Source organism: Eptatretus burgeri, chromosome 16 (assembly GCF_056783735.1).
Source record: "Eptatretus burgeri isolate ZD-2024b chromosome 16, Ebu_testis_v1, whole genome shotgun sequence".
NCBI lineage: Eukaryota > Metazoa > Chordata > Myxini > Myxiniformes > Myxinidae > Eptatretus > Eptatretus burgeri.
This window is the reverse complement of record NC_140976.1, coordinates 8415982-8436850: the sequence shown is the minus strand read 5'-3', so window position 1 is coordinate 8436850 and position 20869 is coordinate 8415982. Positions and strand designations below refer to the sequence as shown.

At 45.2% G+C, this 20869-nt stretch overlaps 1 protein-coding gene and 1 pseudogene across 1 annotated transcript in view; both read right to left on the bottom strand.

Annotated features, from left to right (window-relative positions):
* The window catches only part of LOC147010447 (uncharacterized), a 188325-nt pseudogene that overhangs the window by 45844 nt on the left and 121612 nt on the right, over positions 1–20869 (bottom strand).
* The window catches only part of LOC147010450 (uncharacterized), a 71818-nt gene that overhangs the window by 38647 nt on the left and 12302 nt on the right, over positions 1–20869 (bottom strand). The window contains exons 4-7 of the mRNA XM_085860310.1: positions 15294–15446; positions 8035–8224; positions 6537–6890; positions 2495–2632 (exon numbers count right to left, since the gene is read on the bottom strand). Of these exons, the coding sequence (XP_085716436.1) occupies positions 2495–2632; positions 6537–6890; positions 8035–8224; positions 15294–15446 (835 nt within the window). The remainder of the gene's footprint in view (positions 1–2494; positions 2633–6536; positions 6891–8034; positions 8225–15293; positions 15447–20869) is intronic.

Genomic DNA, 20869 nt, shown 5'->3' with positions numbered 1-20869 from the left:
ATACACACATACGCACGTGGAAATGTATACACGTATAAAGTACTGTATATAAAAACGATAAACACAAAGATTTACCTTGAAACAGAGTTCTTTGAAAGAGGAATTCAAGTGGAAAATAACTGAAATTCAACATAAAAATCTATCAAGCCACAGAGAACACAAAAAGTCAGCCGATTCTTTTCACAGCTAAAATCAACATTGCGGAACTCCCGATATGAGGTTGATGGATGTAATTAGCTTATCTGGAATTTACATTCCAGATGAGGTCTCGTCATCGCATACCATCCATCCATCCGTCTGTCCATCCATCCAACCATCCGTCTCCTTTTTTGACTTCTCCGGCCATAGCGCTGTGCCGATCCGGCTGAAAATTTGCAGCAATGTTCGTCTCCTGACTGGTAAGAGGAATTGTAAAGCTCTTTCCGGTCCCGTGAGGTTAAAATGGCTGACTTAGTAAATTTCTTCAAAAATCATTTTCTCTAGACCCACCAGTTAGAATGCTACCAAATTTGGGTTACAACATGAGTCCAGGGTAGGGATGTTAAATTGCAAAGGTCATGCTGATCACATGATAATAAGTGTGCCAAATTGGCTGACTGTCAATTTTGGGGAAAATGGTGGAAATTTCTTTCAAAATCTTCTTCTCCAGACCCTCCGGTCAGAATTCGAATCAAATTTGGGTTACAACATTAGGACAGGATCCTGATGTTAAATTGTGGATGCCATGCCGATCACATGACCAGAAGTGTGTCAAAATGGTGGTCCTGCAAATTCCTTTCAAAATCTTTTTCGACTGATCCACCAGTCAGAATGCTACCAAATTTGGGTTACAACATTTGTTCAGGTTTGGGATGATAAATTGCTGGTCATTCCGATCACATGGCTGGAAGTGTGTCAACTTTTGAGAATATCACATTAATTCCTTTAAAAACCTTCTTCTCCAGACCCACCCGTCAGAATGCTCCCAAATTTGCCAATCTGTTTGGCAATCGCCGATCGGTCATATTAAACACCATGCACCTGGAGTGTCAAACAATGTCCGAATTGGACAAATTAACACTTTTACAGAAGTCCAAACTGCTGTTGAGATCAATTTAGAAGTTCAAATTTTGAAATTTATCTCAGCTCAAGAGATTCCAGAGGTAATTAATTGCATGTGTGGAAAATAAATAAAGGCATGAACACTCGGAGATGCCCGGAATATCCAATGTCCAAATTGGACAAATGAACACTTAATTTTTTTAGCAGTTGGAAATGTTGCTGAAGTTAATTAAGAAGATTAAATGTTGAAATTCAACTCAGGTTAAGAGATTCTAGAGCTTTTTTCAATTGTGGAAATGAAGGAAAGCCATGAACACTGGTGTCTCCAGGCGTTTATAAGCACTGTGATGTATCCAGCACTCCGTACATAAGAAGATGAGGCATTTGATGATATGAGTGAAGAAAGTAAAAAAAAAAAAAGTGAGCGCTTTATCGTTAAGAAAGCGTTGCGGCCTGTTCCAAGTTACGGCATTGTTGAGCAGGCCAAACAAAATGGAGAATTAAGACCCCAACAAGCTGAAAGAGGGCTGACAGGGGCTGAACAAGGATGGCACCTTGAAAAAGGATAATCAAATAAGGCAGTTAATTATCTTCAAAAGGTGTGTTAAAATTAACACAAACACCCAATTTCAATTCATGCACTACAATGGAGTGCCCTTCGTATGCCTGCAAAGTTTGGGACTTCCATGTTTCATTGTTTTGGAGTTATGGAGGACATGGACTGATTGACGGACTGACACACACTGATGACCTGCTGAATAAATATAAAAGCACATTATATTAGAGAAAATACAATATGCTGAGCAATAGGATTTTCATAAAAATAATACAAGGATAGATTTTCACCATGGTGTTCAACGAGGTTTCATTTTTGCCTTGATTTGGTTTGTCATCTTGGAATGTTCAGTGAAAATTTAATCACTTCATGAGAACAAATCATTCAAACACAAACATGTGACTTGATTCACATTTAACAAAACGCGTGATAAAACAACAAAACAAAATAATAGCACAAAGGAGTAGGTAACATCGAGCACAGAAATTTCAAACTGATAGGTTCCTGGCAACGAGGTAAGAAGGTGTGAACTTCATTTAATTAAGTCTCACGGAAAAATCGGTTTTGTTCATGACACACCAAGGTGAAAAAAATCAAAATATTCCGTGAATGACATGGTTTGTGAACCGGCATAGAAAAATCGAACAAACAGGTGGACACCCAAAACCGGGGATCGCTCAGGCTTCTGGGACAAAGAAGAGGGTTTCCTGTCGGTGAAGCATCAGTTCCTCTAAGCCTTATAAACTGTTATAATACATTTTAGAAAAACACCGCACTGTTCCACAAGAGAGAGTCGGTAGGGTACCACGAACTACATTGCTCTGTCTGTATTGTGAAGATGTTTGAGGATAACTGTGAAGTGCTGTGCTGACATTTGTGGTGGAACTTCCTCCTCACCTGATTTACAAAGCTGCTTCTGGTCATCAACCTTGGGTGCCATTATCAGCTGAAGCATCTTGACAAAATATTCACTGGGGATGCGGTATGATGACCTCACAATCTCCAGAACTGTAATGTCCACATATGAAGACTTTCCTGCAAAATTATTGACAACATCTGATTGTTACCTTGTTATGTAAGGTACAAACTTGTGATGTATGGTCCAATATTACCCATTTCCAGTTTACAATTTCACCAACAAATGCAGGAACTTGCACTGCTTCATTACATAGGATATGTGGTTGGTAAGTAATATCGCAAGATGACATCCGAAACATCTCTCATTTATGAGGTTAAATCATTCCATAGAAAGTGTAGTCAGGTCAGGTTATATCTGTGACCTGCTACAGGTACCATGTAAACCTGTACTAACCTGTTCCATGGTTGGGTTATCGGCGACTAAACCGTCTCCCTCACCAGGTTTTCTGGGGAGGAGGGTGTTTGGATATGGACACCCAGCAGGATGAAAAACAAAACCTGTCAAAGGGCGGAGGAGCTCCTTATGAGCCAACGGCCATCCATATCTAGTGCCCAACTGTGTCTGCAGACGTCCTCCTGCAGTTGGGTTACTTTTTTTATATAGGAGGTTGGTGGCAGGATTTGCACTCCAGCCACCGTAAAACCCTTCATTCCGCAAAACACAAAAACGCAAAAATATCTGAAAACCCACTCCGTGGGAGTACCTCCTGTGCAGCTTCCCTTCGCAGGGCAGCTCACCGGATGACGGGTTGGGGCAAAGCCTTCGGGACCCCCAATCTTTGATGATAGGAGGGAAACCACAGGGTAACATCCCTGGGTCAGATTGCGGGAAAGTGTGTCGGAGTGGGGCTGAGGTGTCGTCCACCAGACGGCGGTCTCCTTGGGTTAACCTGAGGCGGTCCCTTCGGGTGGGTGCCTGGAATGTCCTATCCCGAAGAGAGGATGATCACCTGTCTCTGTTATCATCTGAGCTCAAGCGTTTGGACATCGGGATTGCAGCTCTCTCTGAGGTTCGGAGACCGGATTGCGGCGAGACAATGGTGGGTGGTTACACCTACTATTGGTCTGGTCGCTCTGAGGGTTACCATACCCAAGGGGTTGCTGTAGCTGTGTCCAATAAGCTGACCCCAATAATAATTGAGGTAACACCGATCAACGAGCGTATTATGAGATAAAGGATTCGTCACTCCTTAGGTGTCATTTCCCTGGTCTCTGTTTATGCTCCGACTGAGGCGAGTGATCTCACCGTGAAGGATGCATTCTACGCCACACTCGAGTCTGTGGTTGATCAGTGCCCCAGACGATATACACTTCTAGTCTTGGGGGATTTCAATGCATCGACTGGAACTGATAGGGATGGTTATGAGATGTGTGTTGGTCCCCATGGGTCAGGAACTATGAACCAGAATAGCACTAAGTTCCTTGACTTTGCAAGAAGTCATGGACTTAGGGTGGCCGGTTCATGTTTTCAGCGCCCACAAGCTCAACGCTGGACTTGGTATTCCAACGCTGGCGATGCGGCAAAGGAGATTGACCATGTCCTCATTGACGGTCACTGGAGGATGATCCAGAACTGCAGGGTCTACCGGAGTGCTCAGTTCCTCAATACTGACCACAGGCTTGTGTAGCAACTCTAAAGCTGCACCTTAAATCCTGGAGAATGGTACCATCCCAGCCTAGGCTGGATGTTGGCAAGCTCAGGGATGAGAGAGTAGCTGAGGAGTTTGTGAACAGGCTGAGTGGACACTTGGGGGCCTGGGTTCTTTGGGGGGGGTCCTGAAGAGTTGTGGAGTGCCTTCAAGACCACCGTCCTTGATGTTACCGGTGGATGTCTTGGAACTCACCGCAGGGCAAAGAACAATTTTGTCTCTCAAGGGACACTGGATACCATTGACCAGAGTCGCAGGGCCAGGCTGAATGGCAGAGCTGAGCTGTTCAGGGAGCTGAGGCGTAAAACTGTACGTGCACTGAGGGTGGACAAGGAGGCCTATGTGCGAGGAATCTGTGAGGGGGTAGAGCATCACCTGTGGACAGGTGATTCTCATCCCGCTTACAGGGGAATTCGCGCATTGCGTTCATCCAAGCCCATCCCTCGGAGCACTACAGTTAGAGCAGTTAGAGCAGTTAGAGTGGTAGGCTCTTGACAGAGGAGGCTGAAGTGAAGGCCCGCTGGGCCAGTTACTTTGAGCGATTGTACCGGGGTGATCCCCCAGCTGTCGAGTTGGACGTCAAGGGTGTTACAATCCCTGTTGCTGACCCTCGAATCAACCGTGGTCCACCTTCGCTTGTGGAAACACGGGCTGCGTTGAACGGGTTGAAACGGGGCAAAGCTCCAGGGATCTGTGGCATCCATGCTGAACTTCTCAAGGCTGGTGGAAATGCTGCACTCTTGTCGTTGCATGCAGTTTTGTGCTCTGCCTGGAACACAGGCATCATCCCAACTGATTGGAAGAGAGGCCTTGTTGTTCCTCTCTGGAAAGGGAAGGGTGATCGCCAAGACTGCAACAACTACCGAGGGGTGACGCTGCTCTCAGTGCCAGGCAAGGTCTTTGCTCGGATAATTCTTGATCGGCTTCGCCACCATCTGCTTGAGCACCAGCGTCCAGAGCAGTCAGGCTTTACACCAAAGAGGTCAACGATTGACCGTATCCTTGCTCTTCGTGTCCTCGCCGAACGCAGACGAGAGTTTCGGCAGGGGCTGCTCGCAGCCTATGTTGATCTCTGTAAAGCGTTCGATTCAGTGAATCGGGATGTCCTCTGGAGGATTCTTGGTCTTCGTGGGGTGCCACCAAAACTGATTGATCTGATGTCTGAACTCTATTCTGGTACTGAGAGTGCTGTGAAGTGTGGTGCTACCATCTCTGACTTATTTCCATTTGTTACTGGAGTTCGTCAGGGGTGTGCACTGTCCCCCACACTTTTCAGCACTTGCATGGACTGGATTTTAGGGAGGATGTCAGAGAGATCAAGCTGCGGTGCATCGTTTGGGAATGTCAAGATCTCGGACCTTGATTTTGCAGATGATGCAGTCATCTTTGTGGAGACTTTCGATATCCTTTTGGGGGCCCTCGAGGTGCTGAATGAGGAGTCGGAGACGCTGGGATTACGGGTTTCTTGGGTCAAAACTAAGATCCAGGCTTTCGGTGACATCTTGGATGCTGCTGTCCAGTCTGTGTCTGTTTGTGGTGAGGATGTTGAGGTCGTGGAGAGATTCACTTACCTTGGCAGTGATATTCATGTCTCTGCTGGTTGTGAGTCAGAGGTCAATAGACGTCTGGGTCGGGCCTGGGGAGTCATGGATTCACTGGATCATGGGGTGTGGCGCTGCCGGTACCTGTGTAGGAGGACGAAAGTCCGAGTCTTCAGGTCCTTGGTACTTCTGGTCTTGCTCTATGGATGCGAGACTTGGACTCTGACCAAGGATCTGAGATGGAGACTTAATTCCTTTGGTACCAGGTCTCTTCGGAGAATCCTTGGCTATCGCTGGTTGGATTTTGTGTCCAATGAGCGGTTGCTGAGAGAGACTCGGATGAGATTTGTTTCCTGCATAGTCCGTGAGCGTCAGTTGCGGCTGTATGGACATGTAGCTCGTTTTCCTGACGCTGATCCTGCTCACCAGATTCTCTCAGCGGGGGAGTCTCGTGAGTGGAGGAGGCCAGTGGGCCGACCATCATCTCAAGGGGATGGGGATGGGCCTGGCATCTGCCTGGGGGATGGCCAGACGGAGGTCTCTGGAGTACCGGCGGAAAGTGGACGCAGCGACGCGCTGTTCTGGCACATGCTCCCATACCTGACCTGACCTGTAGTCGATGTTGTGGTACAGGAACAACATTTTATATTATTTAGTAAACGCAGGAATAGATGAACCATGAGGAACAGAGGGGCAACAAACATTCAGCAAGGAGAACAGGCGGACAAATAATCTTGGACAAAGTAGCACGGACAGTAAAAGGAAGACAGGGGTAGCTAAGCTGAGTGAAAGTTTCAAAACGTTTTTGAAAAATACAGGTGAGACCAATACCTGAAGCAAAGCTGTTCATGACAGTGATGCTGCGAAATTTTATTCGTTGGGTGAAGGCCAGTCTTTCTCCTCCAGCTATCTGTCGAGTAAAGCTAATTACTCTCACAACCTGAGATGCAACTGTCCTCGACAATGTGGGTGAACAGGAAGCAGCACAAGGCCGTGGTTGCCAGCTGTGAATTGGTTGGCAAACTTTGTGTGGTCGCAGCACAAGTCTGGGACAATTTACAGTAACAGACGTCATGATAGGCTTGGTTGATTCGTTTGTCATCCCTTCAAGGTCTTTTAAGAGAGATTGAGCTGCCACAGGTTGGTCTTTGAAGTGTCCACCTGTGTCGAATAGGGTGTCATTATCTGCAAAGGGAAACAGACGATTACAAGGAGGATCTTCCTCAAAATAATTTTTAACAATTCTCAAAACATTCAAAGTAATAGAATCAATTTCTTAAATGATATTTGAAGCTCCTGTCACACCTTGACGATTTAGCCAGCGTATGGCAATGTATCAAAGTTTATCTAAAACGCTGGCGTTCGCTGAACTATTTTTTTTTCTTTCGGTTTTGGGAATATAATAGTGTATTCATAACGATTTGGACGTATGCATAACGCATTTGTAACGTTTCCAGAACGTTTCGATAACTTATAGATAACTTATACCAACGAATGCTAAGCGTGTTGTCGGCGTTCACAACTTATGCCCAACGATAGTCTAGCTTATGCATAGTGCGGCAGCGTATTGCCGACGATCACGTGGCGTAGCCTATTAAAAGGCTGCCGCTTGACGATTCAAATCATAACCGCACTAGACATCGAAGTGTCAACATCACTGTCATGCCGAAGAAAATTTCGAAGAACTCCTCATTCCGGAGTCCCACCATGAGCTGGTCATACATGCCAAACTGCCGTCACCTCCCGATCCATGGTCTCACCCAGTTCCTTCTCCTCCGTTCACCTCTTCTTCTCCTGGCTCTATTGGCACGCAACTGGTACAGTGTCAAATTGATGAGGTCATGTTGATGTTGGAGGACAGCTCGTAGGTATTTTCGTCTCAACCTTGCTGGATCCTCCATCTCTCGGATGACATGGACATCTGCTCACCATTGAGTCTGGGACACTGACGGGTTCCTCCGGTGAACCCCATTTTTATATACCAATTCCCCTAAACGCTACCAATATGCCATTATATGGTAGTTGAAAGTTATAAACACGTTCAGTAAGTTCTGTGGTCGTCCGGAAGACGTCATACGTCAATATCCGTTGGAGATATGTTACACATAGGTTCAAAGCACGTTACTCATAGGTTAGAAATAAGTTTTGGGTACGCTAGACATTACCTTGACGTATTTCGACTTTTGAGTAACTTACAAGTAACGTGTGTCGACGTGTGTCAACGATCACATAACGTGCCCACAACTTATGGCCAGCGTATGCGGAACGTGTGAGTCATACGCCGTATGCCAGCGTGCTTCAGTGTGCTCTTAACGTATACAAAACTTACCCATACCGTATTCGACGTGTGCCAGCGTATTCGCCAAATTTTTCATACGTCGGCATACGCTGGCTAAAACGTCAAGGTGTGACAGCGGCTGTAGTGTCACCCAACCTTTGTCCTGATTCGGCATCTTCACAGAGGGCAACTTGGACAGGCAGCAGGGACTTCTCAATTTCTCTTTTTTCCAGTTGTTGCCCTAATAAGGAACAGTAAAAACAATCATTTATTCGAACCATGGTACTTTCAGATGTTTGTTCACATGAACAAAACACACACACACACACACACACACACACAGCCACACCCACACACACACACACACACACACACACACACACACACACACACACACACACACACACACACACACACACACACACACACACACACACACACACACACACCAGAAACTCCATTATTGCTACAATTCAGTTAAAATTCTCATTCCTTGTATCTCCAAGCAAGGAAAACAATATAATTCCATCCAGTTTGTTTGGTTTTTACATCACAATGTCAAAAGATCTGGAACATAGACAAAGACGTGCAGTAAAGTCATTTTAAGTTCGAATCAACCAGAGGAATGGCATCATTAACGTGAAATTATCAACACAAACCTGTCGAGGAGAATGATCATGAACGTGATTGGCCTTAAAAATGTTTTTGGCATACAAGGGACAAACAAGGAAGTTCAATGCAGCATGATGCCATGAGGCCTGTCAAGCCTGCACAATCATGCCAATATCTCAGTACTCTTTCATCCCTACTACTTTCACATACTGATCCAACAAAATAAAAAAACAATGCACTGACTCGACTGTCACCACCCTTGCAGGGAGACCATTCCATGGTCATTTCACTCATTTCCACTCATTGAGTGAACACCTTCATCCCAACTCCTCGTCTTTACTCAAAAAATTATGCCTGCTTGTCCTATCAGTGTCCTTTTTGCTGGAAAATAATTCTCCACTTATTTTATATCAACACTTCATTATCTGAAACTTGTCTGTCAAATTCATTTGCTATAACCTCCCTTCTCATGTAAAAAGTCCTGTCTCCTTGAGTCGATCTTCATCGCTGAGTCTAGCTCGGCATGGGAGAAATCGAGTTTCTTGACGCTGTACACTGTCTCTGGCAACTATTTCCTCCCTCAGATGTGATGACCAAAACCAACACAATTTTGCTGATGAGGCCTCACTAAATTCCTGTACAGAGTTAGCACCACCTCTTCCGATTTCTAAATTTATCACTCCACAAATGTATGATGCAAAGACAAACTGAAAAGTAAGTTGACAAAGAGGTAATGTCCAAAACGTCAGTTTCTCCTCATTTCCCACGGAGGTTAGCATATCTCAATCAACGTCCTGTTGATTTCATTCATCGTTCAGTTTTCGATGTTTCTGTGATAAGCTGGCATCCATCATGGCAGCATCCTTGGTCTTATTCTGTTTTTAATGTGTTCTACATGAGGGCCTATAAACATCCTGTGCAAACAGCCTTTCCCCATTTTTCTGATGATTGAACACACTGCTAAAACATCAACCATTCATGAGACAGACATTCCGATGATGCTTTCCTGTCTGTTGGTTTGCAGGATAAATCTCATCTTCGGCATCTACGAGGAATATTTTCATGTTCTCACATCGTCACTCAGGCATGACGGCCACTTAAACCTTAAATCTACTTCTGCACGCAGATTTATGTCAGGTCAGGTTCGATCTGTGACCTGCTACAGGTACCATGTAAACCTGTACTAACCTGTTCCATGGTCGGGTTGTCGGCGACTAAACCGTCTCCCCAACCAGGTTTTCTGGTGAGGAGGGTGTTTGGATATGGACACCCAGCAGGATTAAAAACAAAACCTGTCAAAGGGTGGAGGAGTTCTCTGTGAGCCAAAGGCCATCCATATATAGTGCCCAACTGTGTCTGTGGACGTCCTCCTGCAGTTGGGTGACTTTCATGAGGAGGTTGGTGGCAGGATTTGCACTTCGGCCACCGTAAAACCCTTCATTCCGCAAAACGCAAAAACGCAAAAAAATCTGAAAACCCACTCCGTGGGAGTACCTCCTGTACAGCTTCCCTTCGCAGGCAAGCTCACCGGATGTCGAGATTGGGGCAAAGCCTTCGGGACCCCCGATCTTTGATGATAGGAGGGAAACCACGGGGTAACATCCCTGGGTCAGATTGCGGGAGAGTGTGTCGGAGTGGTGCTGAGGTGTCGTCCACCAGACGGCGGTCTCCTTGGGTTAACCTGAGGCGGTCCCTTCGGGTGGGTGCCTGGAATGTCCTATCCCTAAGAGAGGATGATCACCTGTCTCTGTTATCATCTGAGCTCAAGCGTTTGGACATCGGGATTGCAGCTCTCTCTGAGGTTCGGAGATCGGATTGCGGAGAGATAATGGTGGGTGGTTACACCTACTATTGGTCTGGTCGCTTTGATGGTTACCATACCCAAGGAGTTGCTGTAGCTGTGTCCAATAAGCTGACCCCAATGATAATTGAGGTAACACCGGTCAACGAGCGTATTATGAGATTAAGGATTCGTCACTCCTTAGGTGTCATTTCCGTGGTCTCCGTTTATGCTCCGACTGAGACGAGTGATCTCACCGTGAAGGATGCATTCTACGCCACGCTCGAGTCTGTGGTTGATCAGTGCCCCAGACGAGATACACTTCTCGTCTTGGGGGATTTCAATGCATCGACTGGAACTGATAGGGATGGTTATGAGGTGTGTGTTGGTCCCCATGGGTCAGGAACTATGAACCAGAATAGCACTAAGTTCCTTGACTTTGCAAGAAGTCATGGACTTAGGGTGGCTGGTTCATGGTTTCAGCACCCACAAGCTCATCACTGGACTTGGTATTCCAACGCTGGCGGTGTGGCAAAGGAGATTGACCATGTCCTCATTGACGGTCGTTGGAGGATGATCCAGAACTGCAGCGTCTACCGGATTGCTCAGTTCCTCAATACTGACCACAGGCTTGTTGTAGCAACTCTAAAGCTGCACCTTAAATCCTGGAGAATGGTACCATCCCAGCCTAGGCTGGATGTTGGCAAGCTCAGGGATGAGAGAGTAGCTGAGGAGTTTGCGGACAGGCTGAGTGGACACTTGGGGGGTCTGGGTGCTTTGGGGGGTCCTGAAGAGTTGTGGAGTACCTTCAAGACCACCGTCCTTGATGTTGCCGGTGGATGTCTTGGAGCTCACCGCAGGGCAAAGAAGAATTTTGTCTCTCAAGGGACACTGGATACCATTGACCAGAGTCACAGGGCCAGGCTGAATGGCAGAGCTGAGCTGTTCAGGGAGCTGAGGGATAAAACTGTACGTGCACTGAGGGTGGACAAGGAGGCCTATGTGCGAGGAATCTGTGAGGGGGTAGAGCATCACCTGTGGACAGGTGATTCTCGTCCCGCTTACAGGGGAATTCGCGCATTGCGTTCATCCAAGCCCATCCCTCGGAGCACTGCAGTTCGAGCAGAGAGTGGTAGGCTCTTGACAGAGGAGTCTGAAGTGAAGGCCCGCTGGGCCGGTTACTTTGAGCGGTTGTACCAGGCTGATCCCCCAGCTGTCGAGTTGGACGTCAGGGGTGTTACAATCCCTGTTGCTGACCCTCGAATCAACTGTGGTCCACCTTCGCTTGTGGAAACACGGGCTGCGGTGAACCAGTTGAAACGGGGCAAAGCTCCAGGGATCTGTGGCATCCATGCTGAACTTCTCAAGGCTGGTGGAAATGCTACACCCGTGTCGTTGCATGCAGTTTTGTGCTCTGCCTGCACCAGGCATCATCCCAACTGACTGGAAGAGGGGCCTTGTTGTCCCTCTCTGGAAAGGGAAGGGTGATCGCCAAGACTGCAACAACTACCGAGGGGTGACGCTGCTCTCAGTGCCGGGCAAGGTCTTTGCTCGGATAATTCTTGATAGGGTTCGCCACCATCTGCTTGAGCACCAGCGTCCAGAGCAGTCAGGCTTTACACCAAAGAGGTCAACGATTGACCGTATCCTTGCCCTTCGTGTCCTCACCGAACGCAGACGAGAGTTTCGGCAGGGGCTGCTTGCAGCCTATGTTGATCTCTGTAAAGCGTTCGATTCAGTGAATTGGGATGTCCTCTGGAGGATTCTTGGTCTTCGTGGGGTGCCACCAAAACTGATCGATCTGATGTCTGAACTCTACTCTGGTACTGAGAGTGCTGTGAAGTGTGGTGATACCATCTCTGACTTACTTCCAGTTGTTACTGGAGTTCGTCAGGGGTGTGTACTGGCCCCCACACTTTTCAGCACTTGTATGGACTGGATTTTAGGGAGGATGTCGGAGAGATCTAGCTGCGGTGCATCGTTTGGGAATGTCAAGATCTCGGACCTTGACTTTGCAGATGATGCAGTCATCTTTGCGGAGACTTTAGACATCCTTTTGGGGGCCCTCGAGGTGCTGAATGAGGAGTCGGAGCCGCTGGGATTACGGGTTTCTTGGGTCAAAACTAAGATCCAGGCTTTCGGTGACATCTTGGATGCTGCTGTCCTGTCTGTGTCTGTTTGTGGTGAGGATGTTGAGGTCGTGGAGAGATTCACTTACCTTGGCAGTGATATTCATGTCTCTGCTGGCTGCGAGTCAGAGGTCAATAGACGTCTGGGTCGGGCCTGGGGAGTCATGGCTTCACTGGATCATGGGGTGTGGCGCTGCCGGTACCTGTGCGGGAGGACGAAAGTCCGAGTCTTCAGGAGCTTGGTCCTTCCAGTCTTGCTCTATGGATGTGAGACTTGGACTCTGACCAAGGATCTGAGATGGAGACTTAATTACTTTGGTACCAGATCTCTTCGGAGAATCCTTGGCTATAGCTGGTCGGATTTTGTGTCCAACGAGCGGTTGCTGAGAGAAACTCGGATAAGATTTGTTACCTGCATAGTCCGTGAGTGTCAGTTGCGGCTGTATGGACATGTGGCTCGTTTTCCTGACGCTGATCCTGCTCACCAGATTCTCTCAGCGAGGGAGTCTCATGAGTGGAGGAGGCCAGTGGGCCGACCACATGCCTCGTGGTTGCAGCAGGTTGACCATCATCTCAAGGAGATGGGGATGGGCCTGGCATCTGCCTGGGGGATGGCCAGACGGAGGCCCCTGGAGTACCGGCGGAAAGTGGATGCAGCGACGCGCTGTTCTGGCACATGCTCCCATACCTGACCTGACACGCAGATTCTCTCAGATATTCACACTTTGAAACTCCTTGGTCACACAATTTTCCACAACATTTGGCGGTCTATTTTGCAGACAAATTCCAGGCTCATTTTGACTTGTCCACTCTGTCCTGGGGCTCAACCCACTCATCAACTATCACTCCTGAATGCTGTCGTATTTTAGGTTCTGATGATGAATGGCATTTCCCATGAAGAGAGGCAAAATGATAGTCAACTTTACCACCACTGAACACAGGCTGGCAACCACACAGCCATGTATTCCCTTTGGTGTGGTCTCACAATGTAGTTCTCACAAACTTCCTTTGAAAGTCACCCATCCAATCCCCACTGAGCCTCATCAGTAACGTACACAAAGACAGTAGCAAAATATGCATTTTTGTACCCAAGCCCAGACTCTCTACTCATTCCTTTATCACACATTTCTCTCAGTCATGGAATCCCATTCTTGAATCTTCCCTTTTGTACTCCATTCTACCCAAGAAAGACAGTGGTCCATCACAATCTAATTTTGTCCACAATATCCAACAATTAATTATTTTCATTCTCATTAACTCTGTCTACTTTCTGAGCTCCAGCTTATCTACTAGAAATGAGCCAGGAGCACATGAAAGAAGGCACATTTGCACTGTACATCAAACAACTCTGAGCGGTAGATCAGTCAGGGACCACCAAGTCTTTGGAGAACTCCATTTATTTCGATATTGAGGCCAAGAGAGATTGCTCGAGTCACTGCATTGGGTATTGTAGAATGTTTGATGTTGTGAGAGGGAGATATGACTGCATTTATGGCAATGGTGATGTTCTTCATTCTCATCGAGATCAAGCAACCAATAACAATGGAATGAGAAATGATAAAGTTTATCCTCCAAACAATAAACTCTATCTTCAAGGCCTTCATCCACAGCTTGATGGATCAATGCTCTCCCTTTGGGGCTTGGGCCTCATTTCACATCTTGCCCAGATTGATGCCGTGGAAATCAAAGCATTCAACATCATTGGAATCTCCCAAGATGAAGCTGAATTGATGGCCTATCACTTTCTCATTGAAAAATGGTCTGAGGCCTCTGTCTTCTCCTGCCTCCTTTCCGGTATGAAACCCACGAATCTTTCCATGCTTTGTCCCCTCCACCCCACCCCAACCTAAAGGTTTCTGCAGGGCACAAGCTATCTGCCAGCAGCCACCTTTTGGTGTCACTCAAATCCATTCATTTGTTCCTCAATTGTCATTCCTGTCGAGCCAGCTTCCACGTTCACTTTGGTCTCATCCTTGACTGGGGTCTTCGGGATGGCACCCCCCCCCCTACTAAAACCATGATCTTTTCTACCACTCTCCACCCCGACTCCCTCCAGGCTGACCAAACCCATTCAGTTTCCAAATATCCAGGATTTTTTTTCCAAAGAGTTTGGCTCCATATCCATCGTGTCAACCTTTGTGTCCTCACCCCTCATTCTTCCCCACATTCTACATTTGTCTGTCTCTCTCTATTTTGTCCCTCAAGCCTGCTGTTGGTGTTCCCTTCTCTCTTTCTACTGTTCCTTTTGTTCTGATGCATCCTGATCTATTATGTGTTCTCGTTCTTCCACAAGCTTTGCTTTCGCAGACACAAAAAGAAGAAATGTGACGACAATCAAAGAAGTCCCACAAAGGGCCACTTGTCTTCGACGACAATTACTTTGTGGGTGCAACAGAGGGAGCAGCGAGAGCCTCGGCTTGTCAGCCAGTTAATTGTTGATCAATTGCAATGTAAAACCTCTGTTTCTGTCTCAAACTCCACAGTCCAGTTAGTCAATGTGAATGCACAGAATAAAAGAGCTTCACGACGTTTTTGTGCATTTGTTTGCTGTTATACTCTATCTGTTGGTTGTTTGGTCATCCGTCGGAAGCTCCAAGTCTTTGACCTCGGATTTAGGAGGAAGTGGGGGTGGGGGAGGGGGTCTTTTCAATCACAATGAAAAAACAAAAACAGTGGCCTGCCTTGTGAGAAAGATTGTTCAACTAATCTGATTAGTAAACCCATTTTATTACTTGCAAGTCTCTCCAATATCGAAAAAAAACATCAACGATTATCAATCATCCACTCACCTGAAGCTTTCGCCAGTACCAGAATACAAGAAAATCAAGTATCACTGGCAGCAGAATAACAAACCAGAAAAAACACCAAAAAGAAGAATCTTGCCAAAAGGCGAGTGGTGATTTCTGTCTGTCGGTATAAAACCAATCAACAAACGTTTTCTCCTGTTCAAGCAGAAAACAAAACATGAATTAAAGCAAACCTATGTAGAATGAAAAGCATGATACATTTCAAGAGCAAGTGAAAGTGTTTGGTACATTGGAATTGCAGCAGATGATGCAACATATTTATTGGAATTTGTTAACATATCAAGAAAGAAAAATAAATATATATCAGACAAACAAAGTGTGCGAGTGCAGCAACGCAGAAGAGTCGGTGTGAGAACCGAACTCAGGAACACGGGACTGAGAGCTATGTAAGCGCTCAGACATTCTAAATCTGTGTATGGCCTCTTCTTCATGACCAGAATATCAACTCTTCTTCATTACCACCAGAGTGTAGCCCTGGCATTGAATGAAGGGTGAAGAAATTGTTAACAACAATGGAAGAGTTCCTGACTTGAAGATTTTCTTTCTTCGGTTATCTGACCTAACTTATCATAAAATATCTCAAGTAAGAGTTGTAATCGTGCGTGGTGCATTCAAAGTAACAAATAACTTTCATGTTTCAAGTTGACAAACATGGACAGAAAAGGTAACATAAATCCTGAATAAACACAATGAATTCTGGAGTTATTCTCCTTTGCAAACTTGAATCACCCTGGTCCATCAATAACTTTTCTGAATTTCATATCAATCGGTGTTCTGATGAAGAACTTAAAATATTAGAGAGTTCAAAGAATACCTGACCCCACACAATGTAGATATTAAAAGGGGACGTGGCCGTGGGTGGTGTTTGCGAGCAGAAGATTTGACTTGTCGAGATGACTTAAAATGCCGTAATATTTTGTCCAAGTACCTACTGCGACACGTAAGGTTTTATGAAAATGCCAAGAAGTCAATTTGTTTTATAGTGTTCAAGTAGGTAATTAAAATTAAATAAAATGAAGATGGCAAGAGTCGTGTAAATATATTAATTCTAGGTTTTACCACCATTTTCCGCAGTGTCTATTGCATCACCCGATCTAACACATGACATTGTTCTTCGTTCTTGTTGTTTGTGTCCTTTATGACATCCTTGAAAACAGTCAATTTTCTGTTTGGAATGATTTTCAATTTTGTTTGACTGAAAACAGACAAACAGAGTGAAAATAATATCTCACTCCCCTCTGCACACGTGTTATTGGAATGAAATATGAGCCGAAGTATGAAAGACTTATCTTCCTATGCATGTTCCATTTCATGTTCAAAATATAACATTCAATTTAAATGAGTTGTTCCTCGATCATAAAGTGATGGTCATAAACTTACAGGATGGACGGACGAGCGGACAGACAGACATAAACCAATTGCTTAACCCTGCTTTTCGCTTCGTGGGCGCATGGTAATAACTGGTGCTGTACTCAACAGTTTACCCCACTCGGACCTTTTCCACAACAATATACAGTGCCTTCAGAAAGTATTCACACCCCTTAACTTCTTCACATTTTGTTGTGTTCCAGCCTGAATTTAAAATGGTTAAATTGAGATATGTTTTTGGTACTGATCTATACATTATACCACACAATGGTCAGTGGAATGTATTTTTTCGAAATTTTTACAAATACATTAAAAATGAAAAGCTAAAATGTCTTGAGTCAATAAGTATTCAACTCCTTTGCTATAACACTCCAAATTGAGCTCAGGTGCATCCAATTTCCTTTGATCATCCTTGAGATGTCTCTACAATTCGATTGGAGTCCACCGGTGACCAATTCAATTGATTGGACATGATTTATAAACAAACACACCTTTCTATATAAGGTCCAACAGTTGACAGTGCATGTCAGAGCAGAAATACTTCCATGAAGTCCCAGGAACTGTCCGTAGAACTGGGAATTAGATATTGTGAGGAGGCATCGATCTGGGTAAGGGTATCAGACAATTTCTCGAGTGTTGAAAGTCCAAAAGAGCCCAGTGAGCTCCACCATTAGGAAATGGAAAGAAAATGGAACTTCCCAGACTCTTTCTAGAGCTGGCTGACTGAGGAAACTGAGCAACCAGGCAAGAAGAACCTTGGTCATGGAGGTGACCAATAACCCAATGACCACTCCGACAGAACTACAGAGTTCCTTGACTGAGATGGGAAAACTTTCCAGAAGGACAACGGTCTATGCAGCACTTCACAAATCCAGACTTTATGGGAGAGAAGCCAGAAGGAAGCCACTCCTGAGAAAAAGGCACATGATAGCACACCTGGAGTTGGCAAAAAGGCATGTGAAAGGCTCTGAGAGCAACAAAAATTGAACTCTTTGGCCTGAATGCAAAGCGCTGTGTCTGGCAAAAACTGAGCAGAGCTCATCGCCCATCCAACACCTTCTCTACCATGAAGCATGGTGGCGGTAGCATCGTGGTATGGGGACATTTTTCAGCGGCAGCCACAAGGAGGCTTGTAAGGATAGAGGGAACAATGAATGGAGCCAAATACAGGCAAATCCTTGAGGAGAACCTATTTCAAAGTGCAAAAGACCTCAGACTGTGGTGAAGATTTATGTTTGAACAGGACAATAACCTCAAGCATACAGCCAAAGTAACACTGGAATGGTTGAGAACAAGAATGTGAAAGTCCTTGAGTGGCCGGCCCAGCCAAAGCCACTCATTGAGAATCTGTGGAAAGACTTGAAGATTACTGTTCACCAATGCTCCCCAATTCAACTTGACAGAGCTTGAGCAAATCTGCAAGGAAGAATTGGACAAAATCCCCAAATTCATATGTGCAAAGATGATACAGACATACCCAAGAAGACTCAAAGCTGTAATCGCTGCCAATGGCGCTTCTACAAAGTATTGACTCAGGGGTTTGATTCCTTATGTAAACACAATTAACGTGTAAACACAATTGTGTAAACACAGTTGGATATTTCTGCATTTCATCTTTAATTGATTGATAAAAAATTCTCAAAACACGTTTTCACTTTGTCATTATGCAGAGGCATTCTACAGCTGTACGTTTGGTGTCTTGTTGTTACCTCTGAAGACGGAAGATAGTGTTGCTCTGAAACATCAGGATTTTAACAAAGAATTGTATTATTCTTTTCGCCTCAGTGTGCTTTTCCTCTCCGAACAAATTACATATATATATATATATATATATATATATATATATATATATATATATATATATATATATACATATACATACGCACGCACACACACACACACACACACACACACACACACACACACACACACACACACACACACGAAACCCTTCAATATCAAGGGTTCCAATATAGCGGGTTTCTACCAATCGCGGGCAACCCATTGTGTTCCAATTTCGTTATCGTGGTGTTTCATTTCGGCAAATCATGGTTTTTGAGCCAAGATGAGTCAATTGTTTGCGTCCACATGTATGATTACCTCCTATAATGAGGCTGTGGTTGTTTCTCACACACCGTTAATTGTGTTAATCAGACCAGCATCTGGAAACGAAGCTAAATTTAATAATGAATCATCATTGAACAGGAAATGACATATGGAGATCCTCTAATACTGGATTCACAAGATGTAGTAGCCACACAACAGTTAATAATGGCATGTAAACATAAAACAAGGGACAAAATTAATCGTGCCAAAAGGCAGAGAAAGGTTATGACATTGTGTGAAGAAATTGAGTCAGCTAGATATGATACGCATCTGTGGGCCTCCATTACGAGATCAATGAATTAACTGTGTGTAAACATGACTGAAATATTCATGCAAGGGTTCAAAAGCCAGCAAAGAACAAAAGGCTCATTCCAGTCCTGTAATCATCCTATTTAAAGGATGGAAAAAATGCTTAATGTTTGGATTGAGGAACAAACAGGAAAAAATGCCTTTGAGTGGCCCAATGTACGGGAGAACCCACTGTGGATTTACCAAGACTTTGAGTGGACTGGTGTACGGGAGAACCCACTGTGGATTTACCAAGACTTTGAGTGCACTGGTGTACGGGAGAACCCATTGTGGATTAACTCGGACTTTGAGTGGACTGGTGTATGGCAGAAATCATTGTAGATTTATCCCTTTCAATGGACCGGTGATACGGGAGAAATCATTGTGGATTTACCCTGACTTTGAGTGGACCGGTATAAGAGAGATATCATTGTGGATTTACAAACGTTTCCACGACGCACCCCGGGCCGAAGGCTCCAGTTCAACCATGGCTCATGGAACAAATTGAGGTGAGGGGATTTATTCTGCAGCAGGATTATAATAATGAAGAGACTGGATTTTGTTGGAAGAAGATGCCATCTCGTACTTTCCTGTCCAAGCAGGGAAGCTCTGCTCTGCATCAAGATCGCCAACAATTGTTTTACCCTTGTTTGATGCGGCAATGCAGCAGGCGACTTTGTAGTGATCCTGATGATCCAACAGCCATCACAAGTTCTACATCGACATCTTTCTAACCTCCACCCTCCCCCCGATAGCAGTGCCATCATCATTTCGATCTAACCCTTGTGTTTTCTGTTTATGGCAGAGTACAGTTCAAACAAGCTTGTAATACGCTTGCAGTGAATCATCTCACCGTTTTGAAATAAAATTTAAAAGGTAAAACTCTTGTGTTTTGTGTAATTTACACTGTGTTTATTGTATGTACATATTTATTTCAGGCTCCCATCGATCTTCCTCAATATTTTCTTGAAGTCCAGGAACTGAAACCCCCACTTCCCATTGACCGTTGGTTTCCACAAATTCCGTTTAACTATCATGGATATATATATATATATATATATATATATATATATATATATATATATATATATATATATATATATATATATATATATATATATATATATATATATATATATTGTTGTGGTTGAGGAAATTTGCAAACCACCATTCAGGTCCCGTAGGTGAGATATATCTGTAAGTACATGTGTAGTTAGCCCAAACCCGTTGTTTCGAGGGAATAAATGTGATTCATTCGGGCTGCGACCCTTTAAGATAGCCGTTTTTCTGTTCTGTCTTTATTTTGAACCAACCACATCTCAACCTCCATCACACAACCACCGACCGCAACGCCGCTTCACAACAACAACAACGCCAACAGCCACGGCCTTTACCTTCACAACCCGCTCTCGCAACCATCGCATCACCCCCATTCCAAGCGTCGCCATGGCCATCATCGCCACAATAAACCCTCCACCACCTTCACCTCTCCTCCTTCTGCCGCCATTCCCATGCCGCTTGTGAACGCCGAGCGTCAGGCTGTCCTGGCCTCGTGCGGGGCGCGCGCCGAGCAGCGGGTGCAAAAAGCGGCCTTTCCGAGGGGAAGTCGGATCAGGAATGATTCACGCCCACTTCCGATCCCTCCAATCATTAAGCGCGGGGCGATTTGGCCCCGCCTCCAGGCTCGGCGGAGTAGAATCGATATATACAAATTCGCGGATCAGGAATGATTCACGCCCACTTTTCCTCCATCCAATGGGCGAGCGTGGCTCCGCCCCCGAACCCATCCGGATCCA